Source organism: Macaca mulatta, chromosome 1, assembly GCF_049350105.2.
Source record: "Macaca mulatta isolate MMU2019108-1 chromosome 1, T2T-MMU8v2.0, whole genome shotgun sequence".
In the NCBI taxonomy this organism is placed as follows: Eukaryota; Metazoa; Chordata; class Mammalia; order Primates; family Cercopithecidae; genus Macaca; species Macaca mulatta.
This window is the reverse complement of record NC_133406.1, coordinates 149,628,753-149,650,655: the sequence shown is the minus strand read 5'-3', so window position 1 is coordinate 149,650,655 and position 21,903 is coordinate 149,628,753. Positions and strand designations below refer to the sequence as shown.

General features: G+C 35.1%; 1 protein-coding gene across 32 annotated transcripts in view; it reads right to left on the bottom strand.

Annotated features, from left to right (window-relative positions):
* The window catches only part of ZNF644 (zinc finger protein 644), a 100,586-nt gene that overhangs the window by 51,355 nt on the left and 27,328 nt on the right, over window positions 1-21,903 (bottom strand). For 22 of the 32 annotated variants that reach the window (XM_077987792.1, XM_077987853.1, XM_015144635.3 and 19 more), the window contains one exon: window positions 15,831-15,891. In XM_077987792.1, coding sequence (XP_077843918.1) covers window positions 15,831-15,874 — 44 coding nt within the window. In that variant the 5' untranslated portion in view covers window positions 15,875-15,891. Of the gene's footprint in view, window positions 1-3,885; window positions 3,967-15,830; window positions 15,892-18,543; window positions 18,569-21,903 lie in introns of those variants that run through there. The other 10 variants (XM_077987734.1, XM_077987730.1, XM_077987808.1 and 7 more) reach the window with 4 other exon arrangements.

The following is a 21,903-nucleotide window of genomic DNA, read 5'->3' as shown; positions in this document are numbered from 1 at the left end:
CAATCAATTTAAAAGTGCATGAAAAGTAATAGCAATTGTCATTGTACACCTTATCTCAATTAGTGATATAACTAATTCACACGCTTCATCATCAGTTATTTTGCAGGAAATTGCAGGAAAATTTTAAAAATTCCCTGTGTATGTAAATGTACTGATATGCACTGAAAACTTAAAAGGCTGCATATGAGATATAATTTACAATAGGGTAATATCAAAATATAGTATTGCATAGGCAACTTTTTGCCCCCAAATTAAAAATTTATTAACTAGCTAATTTCCTTTCAAACTGTATATAAGCATTCTAATACAGTTCGGTTTTGGGGGGGAGCCTCTCATTTTAATGTGATGTGTGATAAACACACTTTTTACAATGGTTCTAATACCTCTACTATTTCTCTGAATTGAGAAAATAATTTAAATCTGTCACATTTATTGTTGTATCATTAGCTTTCTAGTGCCTAAACAATGACTATCTCCAGATTAAACTGTGTAATTTTAACAGACAGTACAAATTTTTAGAGTTTCCTTAAATATCACAATAATATTTAAAGTGGGTTGAATAAATTTTTAAAATAACTTTGCATAATGACATAAAATAAGGTATACTGTAACTCCCTTTCAGATTTATGATTCGTTTCCTAAATACTTTAAGAATACCTTTCACTATATAGAGACAAATAGATATACTGATAAATAGATACATTTATCAGTATATCTTGAAAGCATATATGCACATCTAGATGCATTTATCCTATTTACTTGCCACAGCAAACCAAAGTCACACATCTGACTCAATGCACCACATCTTGTTATTACATTCTGAAAGTATGGTTAAATATTCATTACAAAAACAAAGTCATCATTTTTGGCAAATTTTCTTCAGTAAGCAGCACCCAATAATTCAAAATAATTCCACTCATTAATTCATTACCTATAAAGGAGAACACTTTAAATGCAATGTTACAGATTGAATTGTGTTCCCCCCAAAATTCATATGTTGAAGCCCTAGTACTAAGTTAAAATGAAGCCGTTAGGATAGGCCCTAATCCAATCTAACTGGGGTCCTTATAAGAAAACACCAAAGATGGGCATGCACTGAGAAAAGGCCATGTAAGGACACACCAAGAAGACAGTCATCTGCAAGCCAAGGAGAGAGGCCTCAGTTAAGAAGCCAAGCCTGTTAACATCTTGATCCTGGACTTCTAGCCTCCAGAAATGTGAGAAAATAAATTTCTATTGTTTAGGCTACCCAGTCTATGGTACAATAGTCACCCCTTATCTGCAGTTTCACTTTCTGAGGTTTCAATTACCCAGTCAACTATGGTCTGAAAATATTAAATCAAAAATTCCAAAAATAAACAATTCAACCCTTTTAAACTGCACACAGTTCTGTGTAGTGTGATGTAATCTCACAACGTCCTGCTCTATCCCACCCAGGTTATGTATGAACCATCCCTCTGTCCTGTGGATCCATGCTGTAGATGCTCCCTATCTATTAGCCACCTTAGTTATCGAATCAACTGTCTAGGTATTGTAGTACTTGTGCTAAGTAAACCTTACTTAACTGTTCTATTATCATTGTTTTAAATCTCTCATTGTGTCTAATTTATAAAGTAAACTTTATCACAGATATGTATATGTAGGAAAAAAACAGCGCATATAGAATTCTGTACTGAGGTTTCAGCATCCACTGGAGGTACTGGAATGTATCCCCCACGGATTAGGTAGGTCTACTGTAGTTTCCTATGGCAGCCCTAGCAGACTAATATGTTCAATTTGGCAGAACAAATGAGATGTTTTAAATCACACTGCATTTAAGTTCTACTGTGATACACATGAATATTTCTGTCTTCTGAAAACACAAAACTAAGGTCACCTCGAACATGCTTTATGCTAAATGCTGAGTTGTGAACAGAATACCAGTTTAGACATAAGAACAAGTTTGCCTAAGAAAATAATTGGTGGTCCTGCCTATTCATATTATTGCAACCCCATACAGCAATTAGATTAATATGAAGATAAGCACCTATGTCAATTTCCTTAAGTAAACAACTTAGCTCCTATATAATTGACAATATAAAACATATGGCTCTCCTTTCGGCCCATACAATAGAAAATCTGTATTTAGGGCCCTTGCAAATTACCTTAATCAAAATAAATTGCTAATTAACCTTTCTTGTGACTGAGAAAATTCTAGACCAGTATTAAGAACCTAGCTGTGCTTCAGATAAACTTGGGAAACTTTTAAAAATGACAGATTGTGCAATTCCTCCCCTGGAATTTGATTCCACTTCAAGGCCTATAGACTTTTTAAAGCACCCCATACAACTTGGATGTGTAGCCAAAACAATGTAAGGAATTTTTAAATATTTCTGTACTTGAAGACTTTTTTAAAACTACTGATGTTCAGTCCCCTTCGGAAAAATTCCAATCTAAATGACTGGCAATAGTGTGTGTGTGAATATCTCCTTTGGCATTGTGATGTGCAGCCATAATTGAAAACAATGGTCTAGCGTTCAGATATCATATGATTATCATGTGTTGTAATTAGTGTGAAGCATATACAACCAAATACCAGGGTATATAAGTTATTATCTATTAAAAAAATACATGGCTGAGGCGGGCAGATTACAAGGTCAAGAGATCTAGTCCATCCTGGCCAACATGGTGAAATCCTATCTCTACTAAAAATACAAAAATTAGCTGGGCGTGGTGACACGTGTCTGTAGTCCCAGCTACTCAGGGGGCTGAGGCAGGAGACTCACTTGAACCCGGGAGGCAGAGTTTACAGTGAGCAGAGACCACGCCACTGCACTCCAGCCTAGCAACTAAGCAAGACTCCATCTCAAAAAAAAAAAAAAAAAAAAATTACTTACATTCCATTGAACTATAAATATACACTGTAGTATGGCTTTATTATGAAAATTATCTGTATGCCTTCATTTATCCAGAAAGAAAAGAGATTGAGAACCTCAAACAAAATACTAGCAAACAAAATTCAACAGCATATTTAAAGGATTATACACCATAACCAAGTGAGATTTATTTCTGGAATCCAAGGATAGTTCAACATAAAAAAAAAAAATCAATGTAACACAGCACATTAACAAAACAATGGACAAAACCCATGACCATCGCAATTGATGCAAAAAAAAAAAAAAAAGACAAAATTCAATATCCTTTCGTTAATAACCAGATCCAACAAACTACGAATAGAAGGAAACTACTTCAATATAATAAAAGCAATACACAAAAAGCCCATTTCTTTCTTTCTTTCTTTCTTTTTGATGGGGGGTAATAGTCTCACTATGTCACCCAGGTTGAAGTGCAATGGCCTGATCTCGGCTCACTGCAACCTCCGCCACAGGGTTCAAGCGATTCTCCTGCCTCAGCCTCCTGAGTAGCTGGGATTACAGGTGCATACAACCGCATCCAGCTAATTTTTGTATTTTTGGTAGAGATGGGGTTTCACCACGTTGACTAGGCTGGTCTCGAACTCCTGATCTCATGATCCATCCACCTCGGATTCCCAAAGTGCTGGGATTACAGGTGTGAGCCACCACGCCAGGGCAAGAAAAGCCCACTTCTACATACATTGTACTAGAATTCCTAGCCAGAGCACTTAGGGGAGGGGATGAGAAGAGGTGGGAAGGACAGAGGGAGTCTGACTGCTCTCCCAAGTCTCATCTCTTTTCAATCAGATAGAAACCAGGCCCTTTTTTCATCATTTCTCAGAACATTTCCAAGTATTACTTCTCATTATTCTTATATTCTTATATTATTCCATTTGCATTTTAAGCATACAGCTAAAGGCTGGAAAACAATGAAACATGCAAATAAGTGCTGTAGTCCCAGCTACTCAGGAGGCTGAGGCATGACAATCACCTGAATCCAGAGGCAGAGGTTGCAGTGAACCAAGTCATTATACCACTGCACTCCAGCGTGGGCGACACAATGAGACTCTGTCTAAACAAACAAACAAACAAAAAAGACTAATTGAACTCTGTGAAAATGTAAAAATTTGTGTGCCACAAAAGATATACGGAGTAAACAGAACCAATGGAATGGGAGAAAATATCTCTGCAAATCATATATCTAACAAGGGAGTAGTATCTAGAACATATACAGAACTACAACTCAACAGAAAAACAACATGATTAAAAAATGGGCAAAAGACTTGAATAGACATTTCTCCAAGGACAAACATATGGCCAATAAGCATATGAAAAGATGCTCAACATCACTAATTATTAGGCAAATACAAATCAAAACCATCATAACACATAATAGCCACTATCAAAAAACAAAAACAAAATATCAAGTGTTGGCAAGGATGTAGAGAAATAGGAACATTTGTGCACTGTTGGTGGGAATGTCAAATGGTGCAGCCACTACAGAAAACTATGGTGGCTCCTCAAAAAACTAAAAATAGAATTACCATATGATCCAGCAATTCCACTTCTAGCTATATATCCCTGAAAACTGAAAGCAAGGTCTTGAAGAGATATTTGTACACCCATGTTCACTGCAACATTATTCACAATAGCTAAATGGTGGAAGCAACACAGGTGTCCACCATAAACAACATGTGTTACATACATACAATGCAATATTATGCAGACTTAAAATGGGAGGAAATTCTGCAAAATACTGTAACATGGATGAACTCTGAAAACAACACACTTGTGAAATAAGCCAGTCACAAAAAGACAAACACTATATGATTCTGCTTATGAGACACTTAGAGTAGTCAAATTCAAAGAGACAGAAAAATGGTGATTTCCAGGACCTCAGGAGCAGAAGAAATGGAGGAATTGTTGTTTAATGGGTATAGAGTTTCAGTTTTACAAGACAAGAAATTATGAAGATGGATGGTGGTGATGAGTGCACATTATAAATGTATACAGTAACACTGAACTGTACACTTAAAAATGGTTAAAATGGCAAATTTCATGTTACTTATAGTTTACCATAATAAAAAACTGGAAAAAAATTACCAATGGGGATGAGGTAGACATCAATAAATAACAAATATCTCTGGATTTGCTCCAGAATAACATGAGGGGCAGGAAAAAAATGGGTGAGAGTATAAATAAGAGTATACATGTAATTATGTATTTTCCTGCGTAGTATTTCTTACGTTATTTCACTGAATTATTTTAATATTTACTAAATTATTTTACCACTCTGTTGAGGAGTATAACATAAGGCTTTAATAGCAAAGACTCTCAAGCTAAACTACTCCATTCAAATCCTAGCTCTTCCATTGCTAAACTCATATTTTAGTTTTGTTATCTGTAAAATGTGGATTGAGTTAATATTTAAAAAGTACTTATAACAGCGTCTGGCAGGTAGTAAGCACTATATAAATGTTAAGTAAGTCTGCATTTATCATGGTTTTGACTTTTAATCCATCAGACAAAAAATATCTGATAAGCATAGAAAGAGTAAACATATAAATGTCTGTTAAAATATATATATATATATAAGGTAACCACGGTTTTTGTTTTTACCAGTTTAAAAAATAGAGGAGCCTGTCAACTATACAGGGTGTTGCAGGAGATGTCAATATTTAGCACTTCATTATCTTATCACACTTTAAAGTCATTCAATTAATAGGTAGCTCAGTTTACAATCATAAATATCAAGAGAAAGTGACTTCCCAGTAATGAGATGTAGGAAATGCTACCCCCAAAATATGGCACCTTGGCATTTGAGAAAACAGCAGAAGCAGGAAGGTCTCTCTTTCTCCTTCTTTTCTCCCCTGAAGTAGGCCATAAAATCTAGGAAAGTCATTCTTTGACTTTTTCTCTCCCTTCTCTCCTAAAACTCTTATGGGATAGGTGTCCCTATAGATGTGTCACATAGAGATGCCAAGAAGAATCTGAACAAACAGGCTTTGCTAACTCCACCCTAGTTTATCACCATTAGATCATACCCTTTTGTCCTCTAATCATTCTCCTGCATAACTGTCCATAGTAATACAGCTTTCTGTTGTTTTGCCAAGTCTTCATATCTGAAGTCTCTCATGTCATGCAAAATTTTTATTAAATAAATTTGTATGCACTTCTCTTGTTAATCTGTCTTGGTTAGAGAGATCTCCACCATGAATCTAGGGATGGGTGAGGAAATATACCAGAACTACATCCCATATACCAGGGACTATGTCAACCCCTCAAGGCAGAGGCAGGATTTGAGCTAAGCTTTCTTGGATGAGTTAGATTTCAAGGGTAGAGATAAACTGAGGATGAGACTGGCAAAGAAGGTATGAGTAAAGATGAAAGTGAGGGTTTTTTCATATAACAATGATAATCAGGCTGCAGCAAAATGCTTACTAAAGAATAGCAGGAGATAAAACTGTTGATTAGAACATAAATTTGGAACCTCCTAGATATAATACCTAAGAATTAAAATTTATTAAGGAGTAGTTAATGTTTTTGAACAAGTAATATAATTAAGGTAACTTCCTAAAGAGTTGAATCAAATGGTCTTATCCAAATGAAATGAACACAGACACATCATCCAAGATGAGTGTAAAAGATGGGCAAACAACAATAGCAATGGGAATAGAAAGAAAAAGATAAATACATGTTATATCGCCGAAGTAACAGCAAAAAGACTTAATAACTGACCAAATCTTTATAACAGAAGGTAAGCACTACAAATATTTGGAGAGATTTTGAGCTCCATGACGAGAGAATGGTCATCCCATTAGCAAGAATAGGTTTTGAAAGCAAAGGTGACGAATCACCATTAGACATGGTGATGTCAGAATACACAAGTGAAATGTCCAAACTGTTTTTACTAGAAGACTTGTTTCATAAATGTCAGTAAAAATGTTCTGATTAGAAACAGAAATGTGTCCGTTTGCTGGAAGCAAAGTATATAGAAAGAAGGTGGCATAAATATGAATAAAGGGTAATTTAAGGGGGAAAATATTGCTCAAATAAAAATATAATTCCTTAAGTTGGGGATAAGACTCTTTTTAAGAACTAAAAAAGTCAGTCTGCCATTGCTGTAACCTGACCAAAAATAAAATTGTATTAGCTATTAAAGCATTGTATGTCAATACTGATTGCTTACTCAACAAATATTGAGGACCTCTGTGCCAAGAACTGCTCTAGACAGTGAGTAATGGCTAACAAGGTAGGCAAGATCATACTGTTGTGTGTAACTTTTATTCTAATAGTTTGTTGAATCATGATTAATCTAAAGACCACAGGATCACTTTAACCTAAACTTTGCTATTCAGGGTGGAAAATATTTGCATTATCAAATATTAGTATTTATATTCAGCTACTTAGACACACTAATATAAATCTAAGATTTAATACATTCAATACACCCTTAGCCATTCAATATTTTTGGTAAGACTTTTGCCATCAGTAGCATAATTATTCATTAATGGTATTAAATCTTGTTCAATTAACAATAAGCAGAGGCCAGAATCTCTAATAAAAACAGCAGCTCATAAGTCTACATGGAGCAATCTTTAGGTCAATAGAATATTTAATGTATAAACACGCTTTGTAATATCTTGCAGAAAGATATTAGAATTAAAAAATGAGTCAGGCGAGCTCACGCCTGTAATCCTAGCACTTTGGGAGGCTGAGGCGGGTAGATCACCTGAGGTCAGGAGTTCGAGACCAGCCTGGCCAACATGGTGAAACTCCATCTCTACTAAAAATACAAAAATTAGCTGGGCATAGTGGCAGGCGCCGGTAATCCCAGGCTGAGGCATGAGCATCGTTTGAACCCGGGAGGCGAAGGTTGCAGTGAGCCAAGATCACACCACTGCACTCCAGCCTAGAGGATACAGCAAGACTTGTCTCAAAAAAAAAAAAAAGAATTTGAGAGACATTAAGATTTCATGCTGACGATTCTCACATCTCAAGTTACAGGTCTCATATCTAACTGCCACCTGACATTTCTAATCACAAGTCCTGAGCTACTTAAAGCTTAATACATCTAAAATGTAGCTCTTGTTCTCTCCAAATGTTCTTCTTCACAGTACCTATCTGTGAATAATACAGCACTACTGCCCAGCTAGAAACATGAGTCATCCTTAACTCCTTCCTTATTCTCTCACTCCCACCTCCATTACAATTAACCACCAAAGCTGGTCTCTTTTGTCGTCTAAGTCTCCCTCAAATCCAACCACATCTTTCTATCCCCACTTCTACCACTCTCAAGTCAGGCTAGCATGCTCTCCATACTAACTAGTCATCCTGATTCCAATCTAGCTTTCCCTGTGATCTGTTCTCCCCATTTTAATTAGGTTCGTTTGCTAAAACAGATAGAATAAAATCATTTCCTCGCATTTAAACTCCTTCAATGGTTTATAAAAGCCTCAATAAAATGGCCCAGCCTTACTCTCTCATCTTATCTCTTGACACTAGCCACTCCCCACATCCACACCCCACGGTGAGCTCTACATTCAAAACTTACATTTCTTTCAGTTCCAGCAATCTTCCCTTTCTGTTACCTCTCATCCTTTGTACATGCTATTTCTTCTGCTAACAGGCCTTCCCCATATTTTTTATCTACATTAATCACCAAACAGTTCCTCCAAGTTTCAGTTTAAGTGTCACTTCTGGGAGGCCTTGCCATATTTCCATCCAGTCATTAAATATATATTTATTAAATGTCTACTATGAGTAAAGTATTAGCTATATTAAAGTACTGAATATATATCTTAATAAATAAAACAGACACGGCCCTTGCCTTCCAGGAACAGAGACTATCACAATACTAATGATACTTGATTATAATTACTTATTTAGTCATCTTTTCTCCTCAGACTAGTAAAGTGTGATCTAAAACCAACTTAATTACAATCACCAATTCATAAAACATCAGATAAATCAATAAAATATTAAACAAAAATTTACTGAGCCCACAGGCTTCAGCCTAGTTAGAAGACCGTAAAAGTTTCAAATATCTACTTTTTTTTTTTTTTGAGACAGAGTCTCATTCTGTCTCCCAGGCTGGAGTGCAATGGCGCGATCTCGGCTCACTGCAACCTCTGTCTCCCAGGTTCAAGTGATTGATTCTCCTGCCTCAGCCTCCCAAGCAGCTGGGATTACAGGCGCCTGCCATCACACCCAGTTAATTTTTATATTTTTAGTAGAGACGAGATTTCACCATGTTGGCCAGGCTGGTCTTGAACTCCTGACCTCAGGCGATTCACCTGCCTCAGCCTCCCAAAGTGCTGGGATTACAGGTGTGAGCCACCCCGCCTGGTCTCAAATATCTACTTTAATGGTCATCTCAAAAGAATAGTAAATCAGACATCAGAAGACTTAGGTTCCAATTCTGCCTCTGCAATTACCTACCTAACCTCAAGCCAGTCATTTATTATTTCTGAATCTCTTACACTTAAGTGTAATATTATAATAATCAAAATAATGAGGATGAAAGTTTTCACAGTATCATTTATTTCTTGGTAGATTCAAAAAATTAAACTTGTTTCCACAGTTTGAAAAAAATAGCACAAGGAAACAGTTCAAATAATAAATTCCTAAGCTGTGGTAAACTGTACACTTCAGTACATTTAAGAAACTCAGTAACTCTGGCAATATGGACATTCAGTTAAATGAAACTGTTTTTACGAAATAATGTCTAGAAACTAAAATAAGAGCTTTAGTTCATGCCCCATCTGCCCATATTTTCCCAAGGTGAAAATTCTCTTCTTTTTCTCAACTCTAAATGATATCTTGCTCTATGAAGCCTTTCCTGACTTCTTCCTTAAAAACGTCCTCCTCAGGCCTACTACTACACTGTACTACTCAGACTTGGCAGTATTGTGTTCATCATTTGTACTATAATTAGTCGAATGATACTGGGAATTCTAATGACTAATTATGCATCCCTAACATATAGCACAGTGCCTAGAATATTAGATTTCAGTAAAGGCTTACTGATTGCCTTGTTTTATTTAGCACTTTTATTTACAGTTTAGACCAATCATAGAAGGCTAAAGTATAGCCATGGCAAAATTCTTTGGTCTGAAGGAGCAGTTTTATGGTTTCCTGTTCACACATTGGAATGATATTGGCCACTTAGTCTTTGCTAGGTTTAAAAACATTTCAGATTTGGAAAGAAACTTTTATACTAAACCCAAGCATGGCTGAAACTTTCTTTGGAAAAACTACTGACAGCTCAACTTCAAAAAAGAACAATGTAGCCTCCCTTTAAACAAATTTAACAGCACAGTGAAACCAAGGGTGAGTTTTAAGAGATGTAGATCAAGAGAGACAGATATACAGTTGACCCTTCACATCTGAAGGGGATTGGTTCCAGGACAACCCCCCAGATACCAAAATCCACAGATGCTCAAATCCCTTATATAATATGGCATAGTACTATAAACATATCTAGGAATAAAGGCATCACACTAGAAAATACTATTTTAAAAATACCAAAAGATGCCAATTTGTAAAAATGACTCAGAGAAATCTATCATAGTAACACTAAGGATTTTCTCAGCTCTTTTTTTACAGTTGTAAATTTAAGTATTTAAGTTTTCTAGAATTAAATAATTCAAAAAAAAGGAGTTCACTCATATTAAAGCTGGAATTAAGACTAATAACTGTAGCTTATCATACATAATAAGAATAGTAAAAAATAACCACAAAGAAGCAAAGTATTCTAATGCTTGAGTTGTAAAAGACAATAGATTTTAAGCAGACTGCTATTAATCTAGACTTAATGAACCTAATATTTAGTAATGGCTTTTATTTTCTTTTTATTTACAGGCTATGCTGATGTTAGTTTGTAGCAAACTATAAAGAAATTTGCCATAAGGAAATATTTATCTTAAAAAAAATAGTATGAAGGGAAAAAAAAGGCAAATAATCTGATTATTCAATATTAACTTTGACTGTAACACCTAAAACACAAAGGTATGTTAATTGATGGAACTGATGGACTTAACAGCAAAAAATAAAAATCTTCACATATATTCTCCAATAGAATTTAAGTTGTAATGAAGGTGATATTTCAAACCTTTGAGCACTCTCACAATTTAAAAAATGCACAGTAAAATAAATACTACTTTCTGCCAATTAAACTAGCAGGATAAAACAAATATTTAGCAGAATGTGGGAAAAGATATTCTCATAAACTAGCAATAAGAATATTAAGTGGTACAACCTCATTGCAGTTTTATTATATCAGAAGTTAAAGGGCACATATCCTTGACCCAGCAATCTACTGCTACAAATTATCCTGACACTCTCACACACTCCCATTGATATAATCAAAAATATTTATTGCAGCAATACTTATATACAGGCAAAATATCCTGAGATTTACCTAAATATTAATAAGGTAACAGTTATAATAAATGTGGTACATATATAGAAAAATGTCCAAAATATATTGATAAGCAGAAAGAGAAAGATGCAGAATACATACCAGCTATTTTTGGTAACTTATGGGGAGTACAGTGCTGGGTGGGAGGTAAGAGTTTTACTTTTTACTTTAAACACTGCTGTACTATTTGCTCATAAAGTCACATGTGACTTTTATAAAAAATTTACATTTTGAAAATACTAAATGTGGCTGGGTGCAGTGGCTAACGCCTATCATCCCAGCACTTTGGGAGGCTGAGGCCAGTGGATCGCCTGAGGTCAGGAGTTAGAGACCAGCGTGGTCAACACAGTGAAACCCCATCTCTACTAAAAATACTGAAATTAGCCAGGTGTGGTGGCATGCACCTGTAGTCCCAGCTACTCAGGAGGCTGAGGCAGGAGAATCGCATGAATTCAGGAGACAAGGCTGCAGGGAGCCGAAATTGCGCCATTGTACTCCAGCCTGGGCGACAAGAGCAAAACTTTGTCTTAAAAAAAAAAAAAAAAAAAGTGAAATACTAAATACTAACTGTTACTTGGCAATACAGCTGGAAAGGGTCAATGTATGTTGTATAATCTCATCTAGAATGAAGAACAAAGAACTGTATTAATTTAAAAGTTTTCTTTTTCATGCTACAACAAGGGGCAGCACATCTACAGTGCTACTAAAGAAAATGAAGTACAGAGAAGTTAGAAACTAGATAAATTAATTTAAGACAAATATCCATAAAGAATTTCAAATTCTTGGATTCGGGGATTCTGCAGTCTTAGCAGCTGCTGCCTATGTTAAATACTGAAGCACAAAATGAAGAGGAAGACTCTGCAACTGAGGTACAGCTAGCAGCCTCTGAGAAGAAAAATTAGTCTAAAATATTTGTGGAGACATGTAAGTTAGGCAATCTCAAGGTTAAATTTCTCTGGCTGCTCAACCCTAACCAACAATAGGACTAAACACAGTTCACATCCAGGATTAAAAAGAAAAAAAAAAAAAAAAAAAAAAAAAAGAACCAAGGTCTATATACGGTAAGAATCTATGTCTAAGAAAATCCTTGTGGGAAGACAGAAGGAACAGCATGAGAAAAGGTCAATGTCCAACTATGTGTTCAAGCATTATGGCAGAAGCTACAGAAAGGAAAAGCAACAAATTGATCCCAGTGGGGAAGAACCTTTTCTTGCTTTGGACTTGCTAGAGGGCAATCAAGCTTCAGGCATAAAAATCTACAGATGATTACTATAGTCAACCAACTAGCCAAATTTCAAACACAGGAAAAAAAACAAAAAAAAACAAAAAAAAAACCCACTAGTCAAAATGCTTTAAAATTTAAGAAGTGTGTTATTTCTTAAGAAAGTATATTGTTTAGGCTGGGTGCAGTGGCTCACACCTGTAATCCCAGAACATTGGGAGGCCAAGGAGGGTGGATCACCGGAGGTCAGGAGTTTGAGACTAGCCTGACGAACATGGTGAAACCCCATCTCTACTTAAAAACACAAATTTAGCTGGGTGTGGTATCACATGCCTGTAATCCCAGCTACTTGGGAAGCTGAGGCAGAAGAATTGCTTGAACCCAGGAGGCAGAGGTTGCAGTGAGCTGAGATTGCACCACTCCATTCCCACCTGGGCAACAACAGCGAAACTCCGTCTCAAAAACAAAACAAAAAAAGCATATTGTTCATATATGTTATATTACATATCTACAATAAAAAAATTTTAAATACCTTTCAACAAATAGCAGGCTTCCTCAGTTGTGGGAATCGAAAATGTTACCACAGTTCCAGGCTATGATTCTACAATTTCTTCCTCCATCCTAACAGTTTTTTACCTTCAGAGAAATGAGGAAAAGTTTTCTTCACTTCTTACATGTGTGACTAGTGTTCCCAATCTTCTACTTGTATTAGTCTAACCTTTCAAAATCTTTAAAGAAATAACTAGTACAAACCCACAAAGAAAACACTCTTCATAGCAAACACTTCAAATTTCTGCAACATGGATTAATACCTCCACTTGGAAATACTAATCAAAATCAACAATGACAGTCTTACTTTAGGACTGAACTAAGAATATTTTACTAGCCATTGAAAGAAGACTTGGGAAATAATTTATTTCTCTTTCTAAAATGTCTATAATGCTGTCTCTGGATTGTCCTCAGTGGCTCCTTCCTATGGCCCAACAGCAACTGAAGTGCCAATGCCCCCATCCCATTCCGGCTAGCATTCTGAATCTCTATTTGCCTGGGAGAAAAGAACACTTTTCATTGATCTATGTTTAACAAAACATTTACCGAATGCACACAGTATTCCCAGCACTGTGCTACTAAGATAAATGAGACATGGATGGTATCTACCTTCAAACTCATAGTCTAATAAAGAAGACAAACTATGCCCAGGCCTGGCTTAAAGGATCAGACAGATGCTTCAGATAGGCTATTTCAGAAGATCAGCTGACAACTAGCAGAGAGGGCTCTGGCAATTGGGGAGGCACGGGGTTGAGGGAAAGTGACAACAAGCACCTAGGACTAGAACTAGGAATATGAAACATCATACTTAGTTTATTCATATAATCCTCAGCATTCTGGCATAGCTACAGTGAGATAACTGCATGCCGTGTTATAGGGTTTACTACATTTTATTTCGAAAGTGATGGGGGACAATTAAAGAGATAGGTAGAAGAAGGAAAAGAGTATAGAAAAGTTAGCAAGTAGGAACAGAAATATGGAGAATCCAATAAACCAAATCACAGAGAAAACGTAAATATTTTGTAGTGTGTTCATACAATGGAATATTACTAAAAATAAAACAGCAATAAAAAATAATGAACTGCTGATATAGTCACAACATAGATGAAGCTCAAGAACATTATGTTGAATGAAAAAGCCAGATACAAGAGTACATACTATATATAAAATCCAAGAACAGGCAAAACTAAATTATGCTGACAGAATTCAGAAAGATCATTACTTCAGGGGAAAAAAGCTATTGGATTGGAAGCGGGGAAAGCACAAGGAACTTTCTAAAGTAATGAAATGTTCTATATCTTGATCTAGATGGCGGTTACATGTATGAATGTGTATGCGAAAAGTCATTCAGCTCTATACCTCAAATTTTATGTTACTATATATATGTAAACTATACCATAATAAAAAAGAAAAAAATACATATATAAGCATGGTGGAAAATAAGGTCAGAATAAGTTAAACCAGTGTCATCCCACAAGCAATATCAAACACAGAAAATCAGAACAAAAGTTCTAACAGACACTGTATATTCAACTAGAAAACAAATCCCTAATAAGACCTTCAAGTACAAAAGTCTGGCTTCTTCTCCACTGTAAGAGGATATATAGGCAAGTGTTATTTCTAATAAATGCTACAAAAGTAAATTATTCTTCCTAAAGAAAAATAGTCCACTATAAAGCAAAAAATAAAATTTTTCTACACAATAGGAGGTACTATAATGATCAATAAGGTATGACAAGCACTTAATAGAATTTAGAGCACAATAAGTACTCTTCACACTACCACTACTATTATTATTATATAATAGCAATAAAAGGAAAATTTTGCTTCAAAACATGCCCAAACCACTGACTGAGATTTCCTTCAGTGCATATTACTGAACTACAGCACTTTTCATCCTAGACTTTTTTTTTTTTTAACAAACACTGAGATCAGCAAATTTTTGACAGCTGAAACATCTGGTTAGAGGGAAAACCAAGTTAACTCCAATTTTTTCAGTGTTCGTTTTCCCCTGTTTCCGTTTTGAAGCCATATTCACTTACCAATAAACAGTAAATGTATCTTTTTAAAACATGTCAACAGCTTATATTATTTAAAAGCATTCTTTCACATACCAGACCAAAAGTACATGATGCCAATTCAACTTTTTGAAAGTGAACAGCCTTAGAAAGCTAATCAGAATGCTGTATTAGAGAGGTCATTCAGTAGAGACACCCATTAGGAAAACATTAAAACAATAATTTACAATTTTGAATACTATATTAACAGAAAGAAATCACAATTTGGCAAATGTCCCATTTGGGAAAGTGTTTCCTTAACAGTAATAATGAAGCAAAATTCACAAAAGCAATGACTATTCATATACTTTATCAACAAAGGAGAAAACAATGAAGTGACACAATAAATGTCTTACCGAAGTGGTGAGAGTTCAATTTGAAGAGTGGCTGAACCAAACACTAACTTGATTTTCTAACATGTTAGAATATTCACTGGAAACCTGAATGCTTTAGTTAACCTCAACACAAAAGAAGGAAACTAAAAATTTAGTTCCACAATTTGATAGCTGTAATTTTACTCCCATCAAATCAAGTGGACCAAGTGTGTCAAAAAGACAGTTATTTGCATTTCAAAATTTTATTTAAAAACTCTTTGGTTCTGAACTCAACACCACATTTTTAAGACATTTTTTTTGGTATTATTCCTATCTCGATATGTACATTTAACAAAGCAGTCTTCTACTTACCTAGATTTTGTCTTATTAACATCTTGCTGCAAGAACAATCTCATCCAAAATTAAATCAAACCTGAAAGAATACATACAAAGACCAAGGTTTAATTTTTTGTGTCAAGCATGAATAACTACAGCTACAATACACCACGATTTTAAATGAAAAACCATAAATCAAATTATATTTCTTGATATAACATAAAAAAAAGCATTCAACTAGAATACGATCATTTTAATCTTTAGGAAACTATTGCTAAGTGCCCCCCCAATCCCACTGTTTTTTTTGAGAAATAATAATCTATTCAAACGAGAAATCGAAACTTTCTAATTCTTTTTTTTTTTAATCTACAATAAATTGTTTTCATTAATTTTAATAGTATGGCAATGGCAATAATGAAAATAATTAACAAAACACACATCTTTCTAGATCAGTATTTATTTAATATTATGTACATATCAAGACGTACACCAAACAGCTGAAGACAAAAATGTTATAGTATTGGAACACTATAGTAATTCTCATAATAGCCAACACTGATTAAGTACTTACTAAATGCCAAGCACCCTTATTCTAGAGAATAGAATGTGTCAATACTTTCCATCTTCAACTTAATCCTTAATTTAGTATAAAGTGACTTCTATTCCAACAATCCACTAAACATGCATTTGCCAAAAACACACCTATCATTACTAATTTTACCATATTTCAGAAGCTCTAAAAACTCAGTGTGTCCCAAACTCTATACATCCCCTCCTCCCCATACCTGAAACTAGCTTGTGACTCTTCTAAATTCTCTATTATTTAAAAAACAGCACCACCATACCTACCTCTGTTATCAAGCTAGATTACTTTAATTGTTTTATTTCCATACTCACTATCATCTCTGATTTGTCCTTCCCAAAACCACAGACCTAGAATTTTCTGCATAGTATACAGAAAAGATGAGATACTTTCTCTGCCACCCAATGCCATCATCTCCCACCAACCCAGAACTGAACATGGGGGCCTGTTAAAAACTAAACTATAAAATCAAAGTAAGAACATTAAAAGTCTACTATAAACAACTGAGTGGGATAAGCTGAACAATCGCCCCACAAAAGATATCCACACCCTGATCCCTGAAACCTGAGAATGTTACCTCACATGGCAAAAAAAAAAAAAAAAAAAAAGTCTTTTCAGATATGATTACATTAAGGATCTCGAGAGGGGAGATTATTCTGAATTATCTGGGTGGGCCATAATGCAATCACATGTATCCTTATAAGAACGAGACACACTCTGAAGGCAATGAGAAGACACAGCAGAGAGGCCAGGCACAGTGGCTCACACCTGTAATCCCAGCACTTTGGGAGGCCAAGGTGGGCAGATGACCTGAGGTCAGGAGTTCGAGACCAGCCTGGCCAACATGGTGAAACCCCATCTCTACTAAAAATACAAAAATCAGTTGGGCATGGTGGCATACACCTGTAGTCCCAGCTACTCAGAAGGTTGAGGCAGGAGAATCTTGCTTGAATGAAGGAGGCAGAGGTTGCAATGAGCCCAGATCATGTCACTGCAATTCAGCCTGGGCAACACAGCAAGACTCTGTCTCCAAAAAAGAAGACGATGACATGGCAGAGAGAACTGAAAATGCTGCCTTTGAAGACTGGAGGGACATGGGCCACAGTCAGGAATGCCAGCACCCACTAGTATCAGGGAGAAGCAAGTAATGGATTCTCTTCTACAGCCTCCCTCTAGAAGGAACAAAGCTCTGCCATCACCTTGATTTTGGCCCAATAATACTGATTTAGAACTTCTGGCCTCCAGAACTGTGAGAGAATTAATTTCTATTGTTTTAAACCAACCAGTGTGTGCTAATTTGTTAGAGCAACCACAGGAAATTAATACATTGAAGATAGCGATAAACTGGAAGCACCTCTATATAAAAGATGTTATGAACTGAACTGTGTCTCCCCCCAAATTTCTTATATTGAACCCTCATCCCAAATATGACATTAGAGCAAGGGCCTTTCAGGAATAAAGTTAAATAAGGTAACTTATGAGGATTTTACCCAATATGACTGGTGTCATTCTTTTTTTTTTTTTTTAAGATGAAGGCTCACTGCAAACTCTGCCTCCTGGGTTCAAGCGATTCTCACGCCTCAGCCTCCCAAGTAGCTGGGACTACAGGCACACGCCACTATGCCCGGCTAATTTTTGTAATTTTTTTTTTTTTTTTTTTTTTTTTTTTTTTTAGTAGAGACAGGGTTTCACCATATTGGCCAGGCTGGTCTCGAACTCCTGACCTCAAGTGATTCACCCGCTTTGGCCTCCCAAAGTTCTGGGATTACAAGCGTGTGTCACTGCACCTGGCCCAACTGGTATCATTCTAAGAGACACAGGTATGTACACACAGAGGGCAGGCCATCTGCAAGACAGAGATGCCTCAGGAGAAACAAAACCTGCCAACACCCTAATCTTGAATTTTCAGTCTCTAAAACTGTGAGAAAATAAATTTCTGTTGTGTAAGCCACCCAGTCTGTAGTATTTTATGACAGTCCTAGCAGACCAATGCATATTTTAAAAACTATATATGGTTGCACAAACAATATAAACATACTTAAATGCCACTGAACTGTACACTTGAAAATGGTAAATGTTGTTATGCATATTTTACCACAGTAAAAAATAAAGGCATATACAAACATCACACACAAACAAACTTCGACTTAAGTTGTTTAATTTTACCTTGCTTTGCTCGTACTCTCCAAAATCTGAAAAAAAAAAACCTTTTAACTGCATTTGTTCCCCACAAACCTAAACCAGCATATTTGAGACACTTTGTTTTTATTTTATTAATTTTTAATTGACAAATAATAGTTGTATATATTATCTATTTATGGAGTAAAATGTGATGTTTTGACATATGCTTACATAGTAGAATGATTAATTCACGCTAATTAACAAATCCATCACTTCACATACTTATTTTTTTGTGGTAAAACACTTAAAATCTACTCTTTCATCAATTTTAAAATATACATGCATTATTACTATATTTCATAATTCTGTGCAACAGATCACTAAAGCTTATTCCTCCTGACTAAAACTTTGTACCATTTGATAAACATCTCCTCTTGCCCCATGCACTCCCAATCCAGCCTCAGGTAAACACCATTTCACTCTCTACTTCTAAGAGTTCAACTTTTTTAGATTCTACACGCAATTTAGATTACGTGGTGTTTGTCTTTCTGTGCCTGGTTTATTTCACTTAGCATAATGTCCTCCAGGTTCATCCATGTTCTTGCAAATAACAGAATTTTTTCTATCTTAAGACTGAAAAGTATTCCATTGTGCATATATACCACATTTATCCTTTCATGCAATGATGGACACCAAGGGTGCTTCCATATTTTAGCTATTGTGAATAATGCTGTAGTGAACATGGACATGCAGATACCACTTCAGCATACTGAGTTCAATTCCTTTAGATATATAACCAGAAGCGGGACTGCTATATCATATGGTAATTCTATTTTTAGTTTTCTAGAAACTGCCATATTGTTTTCCATAATGGCTGTTTATTGTGCATTCCTAGCAAGGTACACAAGGGCTCCCTTTCTCCACATCCTTGCCAACATGTGTTATCTTTTTGATAATAGCGAAGACACATATTTTTTTAAAAAAAGATTTTACAAAGAAGTATGATAGAACGTATTTTAAAATCTATACCTAAGAAATACAATTGGAATATTACTTATATAAGTGGGGGGGGGGAGTACAAAAAAAGAGGATAAAACTTAAAAGCAGTTGGCACAGATGGTTTTGCTTCAAGCAGTATTCTAAGAGAACACCTGAATACTAAAATGTCAAGTATAACACATCCTCCCAAAAACCCATAACTGCAGTCTGATCATGAGAAAAATATCAGACAAATTCCAATAGAAGATCATACAGTATATCTCACCAATATTCTTCAAAACTGCTAAGAAAAAAAAAAACCTTATAAGGTCATCAAAAACAAAGTCTTCAGAAGCTTAGGAAGAAACGACAACTAAATGTAATATATCTTGGAACAGAAAAAGAACACTGGGTAAAAACTAAGAAAATCTGAATAAACTATGGTCTTTAGTTAATAATAATGTGTCAATATTGGTTCATTAACTGTAACAAGTGTACTGTACTAACGTTAAGATGTTAATAACAGGGAAAAATGACAGTTGGAGGGGTGGTTAGAACATGGGAACACTATACTATCCTGCTCAAATATTTTGTAAATCTAAAAACTTCTAAAAAAGAATGTCTATTAATTTTCAAAAATATTGTAAATATGCTGAAGAGGCGTGAACATATTTTAGAAAACCAAACACTGACAATTCAGAAAAGTCTTTACAATTAACTCTGAAAGTTCAGATACATATTAAAATTATATAAAACGTAGGTCACAAAACAAGTCTGAATAAATTTAAGAAGACTGAAATCATACCAACTATCTTCTCTAATCACAGTGAAATGAAACTAAAAGCCAATAACAGAAGAAAAACAAGAAAATCCACACATGTGGAATTTAAAAACTCACTCTTAACCAACCAATGGGGCAAAGAAATTACAAAGAAATTTTTTAAATATCCGGAGACAAAAACAACAAACCACTAATTTATGAGATGTAGCTAAAGCAGTACTAACAGGGAGGTTTATGGCAGCAAAAGCTTACATGTTTAAAAAAAAAAAAAAATCACAAATCAACAACCTAACTTTGTATCTCAAGAAATTAGAAAAAAGAGGAACAAACTAAACTAAACAATAGCAGAAGGGAGAAAAATAATACATATTAGGGCTGAGATCAACTAAATACAGAAGAAGACAAGGAAAGAAAAAAACTCAGTGAAACCTAGAGTTCGTTTTTGGTTTTTATTTTTTGTTTTTTTTGTTTTTAAAAAAAAGATCAACAAAATCAATAAACTCCTTAGCTAGACTAAGAAAAAGACTTGAAAAATGAAAATCAGAAATGAAAGAGGGGACATTACAACTGATGCCAGAAGGATTATAACAGAATATTATGAACAATATACATCAACAATTGAATAACCTAGAATAAACTGGTATATTCCTAAAAATGTACACCTAGCAAAATGAGGACATGAAAAATAAAAACTCTGAATGGCCTATAACTAGTAAACAGAGATTGGATGCAGTTATCAAAAACTTCCCAACTAAGAGAAGCCCAGGACCAGATGGCTCCACTAGAGAATTCTACCAGACATTTAAACAAGAATTAACACCAAGCTTCCTCAGACTCATAAAGAATTCAAAAGAAGGGAATACTTCAAATTCATTCCATAAGGTCAACACTACCCTGACACCAAAACCAGAGAAAGACACAACAAGCAAGAACAAAAGTATAGACATATATCCGTGATTAATACTGATGCAAAAATCTACAACAAAATAGGAGCAAAACAAATTCAGCAGCACATTAAAAGGATTACACATCATGACCAAGTGGGCTTTACACCTGGAATGCAAGGACAGTTCAACATATGAAAACAAAATAGAAATAGAAGGAAACTTTAACATAATAAAAGCCATACACAAAAAGCCCACAGCTAACATCACACTCGACAGTGAAAGACTGAAAGCATTTCCTTTAACATTGAGAACAAAGCAAGGATGCCTACTGTCACCATTTCTATTTAACACAGCAGTGGAAGTCCTAGCCAGAGCAATTAGACAAGAAAAAGGAATAAACTGCATTCAACCTGGAAAGGAAGAAATAAAATTACCCTGGTTCTCAGATGTGACCTTACATGCATAAAACTCTTAAATTTTCAAGAAAAAAAAAATGTTAGAAGTAATTATTTTGGCAACGTTGCAGGATACAAAAAATAAAAGCACACAAACACACAAACATCAGTTGTATTTCAATAAGCAATTTGAAAAAGAAATTAACACAATTCCATGTACAATAGTATCAAAAAGAATACAATATTTAGGAATTAACCAAGGATCCAACAGACTTGTACACTGCAAGCTATAACACACTGCTGAAAGAAACCATAAAATATACAAATAAATGGAAACACACTGTATCCATAGATTGGAAGATTT